General features: G+C 26.1%; 1 protein-coding gene across 1 annotated transcript; it reads left to right on the top strand.

Moving 5' to 3' along the window:
• Positions 1-1,859: 1,859 nt before the first annotated feature.
• LOC112766834 (nudix hydrolase 18, mitochondrial) lies at positions 1,860-4,162 on the top strand. Its single transcript, XM_025812729.3, has 4 exons — positions 1,860-2,464; positions 2,588-2,711; positions 2,781-2,993; positions 3,877-4,162. The coding sequence occupies exons 1-4, from the start codon at positions 2,364-2,366 to the stop codon at positions 3,997-3,999; spliced, it is 561 nt and encodes a 186-aa protein (XP_025668514.1). The 5' UTR covers positions 1,860-2,363; the 3' UTR covers positions 4,000-4,162.
• The last annotated feature ends 2,355 nt before the right edge of the window (positions 4,163-6,517 follow it).

The following is a 6,517-nucleotide window of genomic DNA, read 5'->3' as shown; positions in this document are numbered from 1 at the left end:
AAAAAAATTAGCAACATGCACGTGAGACAATAAAAAATTAATTTGAAATAGTCTAAAATTATTTTATTTTATATTAAATTTTTTATTTTGTATTTTTAATTATTGTTAAAATAATTGAGTAATTTTATATATAGTTAATAAATGTGTAATTATAAATGTTACATGAATAAAATCATGATCTTTAAGTTTAAATAAAAATTCCCAGTGTTACTACAAACTTAATTAGCTAGTGATTTTTCTAGTTAAAGAAAACAACTATTACTCTTAAGGATAGAGTTAACAAAAAAATATATTAGATATATAATTATTTATGTATTTTTTTTATTTGTTTAAAGTTTTAGGAGAAGTATTTTCATGAGATAACATGGTATCAATATTTTTATGATAAAAAGTCTAAAATTCAATTTTTGTTGAACTAAAAAAAATCTCTTCCATAAGAAAATATATTAAAAATATAATTATTTAATTATATCTCTTTTTATTAGATTAACCTTTTAAAAAAATAATTTTATAACAGATCCAAAATTGTGCAACACATTACATTACCACCGTTATATTGGTCTATGATTATGAATAACAAAAAGCATGGAAAAACAACACACCGCGTACCATATAAATTAAACCTAAAAGCACTTTATTATTATTCCTGAGTTAGTTACACTGGAATTGAGCAGCCATGCATTATTGCAGAATATTACTCCAAATTACAATCATGAATCATCATAATAAGCAGCCTCCTTTATCTACTTATCTTCAAATAGTAGCCACTATTTCATTATTTTCATTCTTCCACTGGCTAAGCTAAGATAGAAACTAGAACAATTTTCTACGCATACATATCTCATTGCTATATATTGTTAAAAGCACCATATATATATATAAAACAAAAATATTTAGTAACTAAAATAAATTAACAAAAAATAGTTAAAATTTACTTTATTTAGTATTTATTAATTATTCATTAATTATTATAATAAAGTAAGTTTAATAAAAATAATATATATATATATATAGAGAAGTGTTAGGAAGTCAATAAATTTTATGATTTATAACTATTATTTAGTCATTAATAATATTTTTAATAGTGTGAGATTATATCTAATAGTATAAGATTATTCATTTTTTTATAATTAAATACTGGTCAAATTTTAATAAAAGTAATGGCCTTCTAGACTTTTTCATATATATATATAACAGTAAAAAAAATAATAAAAGACGGTCAAAATTTATTATTTTTTATTATTATTTAATTATTAACTCAACTTTTTTTAATTTAATAATCTAATATAATAATATATTTATACTTTTAAACATTACTGATTTAATTAATAAAAATAATAAATTTTGATAATCATCTAATAATATTCCTCTAATAGTAATTATTCTAACCATTTTATCAATAATTACCACTTACATCAATAACCAATTAAAATATATCCCCCCCCCCCCCCCCCACTTCCTTCCCTACTCTCCCAATGCAAACGACGAACATATATACACACACATGGCACAAAGGTCGAATCTGAAAACAAATCTTTTTAATTTTTTCTCCTAGTTATTATTATAAAGTGTGATATTTACTATATATCTTTTAAGTAAAAAAAATACGTGAAAGAAAATATTAAACAATTAAAAATCACACTTGACAAAATAAATAAAAAAAATTAAGAGAATTTATTCTTGTTAAATCTAATATCAAATTAAACTACAGTATATTATCTCATATATAAAATATATAATTCTATTTATAATACTATATTTAGAATTTTAATTAGCTAAAACTAACTAATCCTACAATAATTTCCATGATATACTATATAGAAAATATATCATCAATATCGTTCCCTAAACCGAAACTTGAGTCCTCTATGCTAAAGATAATAGAATATGAAAAAGATAATATTTTTGTGGTGTATAAATCCTACTAATAATTCAAAAGGTAATTGAATATTATTTTTTAATTTCATTTTAATTGGCACCCTCAATTTAGAAGAACTTTATCTGAACTACTTTTAAATATATATATTTTTTGTTACCTGTGCTAAAGAACTTTGCTAAAAGAAAGCTTTTGTTGAGAAATAATATTAAACAAACACATATCAAATTTGTTAAGTATACGCAAACAGTGAAAAAAGAAAAACTGGTAACCTAAAATTATTATTTTTTTCAACAAAAAAAAAAAAGAATTTTTTCTGTGTGTAGGTAGCAGGTTAGCATTATTAATAGGACGCCTCATACATATATAGCCCGGTCATGAGTTGTAATCCATGGCACTAACGATGAATCAATAATCTGCTTGCTACTACCTCTTGTTTTGGTTCAAAGTGCATCTTCTCCTCTTTCAATTCAAGAAAAGAAAACAAATGGTGGGTTTAGTTTCCCAAGAAAATAACCTTGTTGCTTTGGTTTCACGAACAGGCAGGGCCTTGCAACGCTACAGGAAAGGTCGCCGCCAAGTTGTCGGGTACCATAATTTAGTCAAATTAGTCAAATCATTTAATGATTCTAAACTATTAACTTCACATAAAATTGACTACTCGTGAATTTCCACCCTCTCAATGTTAATTAATATTGAATAACGGTGCAGATGCATACCATACAGATACAAAGCTGGTTCAGTGGATTTGGAGGCAGCATCATCATCAGAAGAAGATGAGATAGAAGTTCTTGTTATTACGTCTAAGAAAGGCAAAGGCATGTTATTCCCAAAGGTAAGAAAAGAATAATTAATTGATTGATTTATGTGATTGAAGTAAGCAATGAAATAATAAAAAGAACAGGGAGGTTGGGAATTAGACGAATCGAAGAAGGAGGCAGCGTTGAGAGAGAGCATAGAGGAAGCAGGAGTGAGAGGCATTGTGGAGGGTAAATTGGGAAGGTGGAGTTTCAAGAGCAAAAGCCAAGATACTTGCCATGAAGGTTACATGTTCCCTCTTCTTGTTCAACACCAATTCGACTTCTGGCCTGAGCACAATCATCGTCAAAGAACTTGGGTACCTACCTCCTATCAACTCTATTATTATTACCCTCTTGCAATTGTTTTTCTTCCAGAATGATAACTAATAAGAATCATTAAATAACAATTTAATTTGATGGATTTTAACTATCATATTTTTATAAAGATGTGAATATTCTATTTGTTTGTCCTATTAACTTATACTGTTGGATTTTTTTAAAGGGTGTTAAATTTCATGAATCCCTAACTGTTAAATCATGACATAATATCTCAATAAAGCTTAATTTATAAGAAATTTAGACAGTAATAGAGATGAATCCCAATAGTTGTATTTATTTTTATTTTTATTAACACTATAATATATATAAAAATGGATAATTCTAAATAATTATGTTATGTATATAATAAAATTAATTATTAAAATAAATTATTAATAAAATATATATTAAAAATAAAGTAAATTATACGTGTATTTTAGTGGCTATTTTTAACAGTTGAATTGATGAAATTCATCGCATATAATAAATTATTCAGCGATGTAAATCAACCAATTTTAATACCTAATAATATAAACGAATTCCTCCACTTTATTAAGACATGAAATTTTAGATCTAATCTAAAAAAAATAGTTGAATGTTAAAAGCACTTCAAATTGATGAAAGCTAGCTATCTATATATAAGTGAAAATTCAGGTGCAATTGATTTTATGTGAAGTTAATATCTGAGAGCTTTTAGATGAAAATTTAGTCAAATCAGTCAAATTATTTAACGATTCTCATATATCAATTTCACATGAAATCGACTGTACCTGAGTTTTCACCTCCATAGCTTCTTTTATTGTTAACTGAATGAATATCTTGTGTTAAATTGTAAATGATGCATGAGTAATGAAGGGAGTGTGTATGTGGTTGAATACATAGATGAGCATATCGGAGGCAAGGGAAGTGATTTGTCAACACTGGTGGATGAAGGAAGCTCTACAGAGGCTAGTAAATCGCCTTACGGCTCGTAATAATAATAAACTTGCTCCTACCTTATCATGATTGCAAATTCTGACTTGTAATCGCTAATTATTAATTAGCTACCTGCTTTTATTGCTACTACCATACCAACAACAACGATGGATTATGTATGTATGGACTTGGTATAAAATGTTGCAATTACAATAAATAATTAATATATATCACATATTGTTCAAGTTGACAATTCCATTGTTCTTTGCATTTAATTAAAAATTTTGAAATTCACTGCATGTGTACCATATAAGACTTGCGGAAATCTATTATTATATATTTAATTATAACAAACGAGTAAAAGAATGATTGGATTTACATTAATTAAAGCAATAGAATTGGTCATCAATTTTTGCATTGCATGGGCAATGACATGTCTTTTCAGACAATGCATCATTGGAGGTTTCAAGAAGCTAATTAAGTGTTTTAATACGATTAGATTTAAGGTTTAAGATTTAATATCTGGTAGCCTTATTGTTTTCCTATAGGTACCAACCAAAGAAATGCACTAAACGGAAAGAAAGTAAAAAATAAAACATAAGTATCAAATAGAAACAAGTCAAAGAAGATAATATCGGGTCAAATTATATCATCAAGTATTTTTCTTAGATTTTACTGAATTCTAAAGTAAGACAAACGTTTATGGAATTTAAAAGTGTTGAGGATTTAATTTGTTTATTTTTGCAGAAATTAAGAAAATTATAGAATTGACTTGGGCAAAGATTTGAATATAAAAATAGAACTAAAATGTTGAGAACAACAAAAACTTACCCGTAACAGATATATAACTTATAAACTGTGTATGTATCTAAGTCGAATAAGTTTGTAAGTATATATATGGGTTTTTTACTTAAATAAATTATATGGGAGTCAAAATTACCTGATTCTCCTGAAACGGATTCTGCAACGTAAATCCCCTCTTATAACCATTTTGCAATTTACTTAGGAAAACTCTCTATAATTTATATATACATTTCTAATGTGTTTTAATTGCTTCGTGTGTCAACTGAGCCCGTCAATAATTTTGAATCTCTTTGTATGTGGAATCCATCTTCTCGCATCGCCATTTTACAATTTTTTCAAAGTATTTCTCCAACTCATATTCTTCACAATTTTGCCATTGATATCCTTACTAATGATTTTTTTTCAAAATATCTCTCTCTTTCTTTTTTTTTTTTTAAGTTTTTCACGGTTTCCTGATATGGCAGGATAATCATATTTAATGAATTGTTGCGTTTATAAAGTGGAATTCAAAATCCCAACACTTACTAAAGTGGACTAATAAACTAATTATCACTAAACCAATCTAAGTTGGTTAAAATATCTCCTCTATTCGTGTCGAAAATTACCCTAGGAAATAACAACAATATTTTCTAGCTAACAATTAGATACAATTATATTTTAGAATAAAGTGACAATTAGGTAATTAAAAATTTTGACTTTGGACTAATTAGTTTCTGAAAAATAATAATAATAATTTGATTCTTCACAATAACAAATGATAAACACATTATGTCATTCTATCAAATTCATCACCTAAAACTTAATGGTAATGCTTATATATATCTTTAACTACTATGATATGTTTATTTATGAAAATCGTCACGTAGATAACAACTTTTTGAACAAACCTTTACGTACATGTTTTGATAGAATTCGTGGTAAATAAAGAGCAGTTAAAAAAGATTATATGAAAATACAAAAGATAATGAATGTTTTACTGTCTAAAACTACATCATTCCCATACTCAAGTGGCAACAATAGGACATGCAATATTGTAGAGTGGCAACAATAGGACATGCAGTATTGTAGAGAACGAAATACATAGACAATTTTATTTCGTTTTGCACTATTTATTGATGTACATGTCCACCATTTGCTATCATGAAAGACCTATTGATACTTTTTTTTTAAAGGCTAATTAATTCAAATTTAAAATTCTTGATTTTTTTTTTGGACACAAAATTCATGAAAATTTAATTCTTACTCTATTCTATATTTTATGTTATGCTTTTTTGTATACAAAATAAAATGAGATTTTTTCAGAAAAAATATGTTATTTGAACAAGAGGAGACGGCCCATATGACAAAAAGAAAAGGAAGTATAGCCCAAGCCAGTTATGCAAGACAGGATCGTATAAAATACTAATAACTGGCCCGTCTAAAAGAAAAACAATTGTTGTGTCCTTGTGGGCTTGAAAATTTAACGATAATCGGAATTCATTTTCCTTGACAAAAGAAAGAATATACTGTATGACAAAAAAAATATACTTCAATACCAAAAACAAAATAATATACACTTTTTTTTAATAATTTAATTTTAATGCATTATCTCTTATCAAAGAAAAAAATTTTAATGCATAGACAATGTAATCCGTATAAAACGGTTTTACACAAGTATACAATTATATATTGTCATATTACAAAAATAATTATCTTTTTTACACAAATTACAAAAATAATCATTCAAAAAACAAAAATAATTGGATAGCTGTTAAAATATTTTATAATATCAGTATATTGAAATTAATCACAATGGTTAACATAA

The sequence above is a fragment of the Arachis hypogaea genome, chromosome 17, assembly GCF_003086295.3.
Source record: "Arachis hypogaea cultivar Tifrunner chromosome 17, arahy.Tifrunner.gnm2.J5K5, whole genome shotgun sequence".
NCBI classification, from domain to species: Eukaryota; Viridiplantae; Streptophyta; class Magnoliopsida; order Fabales; family Fabaceae; genus Arachis; species Arachis hypogaea.
Note: the sequence above shows the minus strand (reverse complement) of the source record. Positions and strands in the feature narration are given on the sequence as shown.

Excerpts from the sequence above, each read along its gene's own strand:
- LOC112766834 (XM_025812729.3), top strand. The coding sequence starts at position 2,364 with ATGGTGGGTTTAGTTTCCCAAGAAAATAACCTTGTTGCTTTGGTTTCA. Across the intron at positions 2,465-2,587 it reads GGTCGCCGCCAAGTTGTCGG|ATGCATACCATACAGATACA; the intron begins GTACCATAATTT and ends ATAACGGTGCAG. Across the intron at positions 2,994-3,876 it reads ATCATCGTCAAAGAACTTGG|ATGAGCATATCGGAGGCAAG; the intron begins GTACCTACCTCC and ends TTGAATACATAG.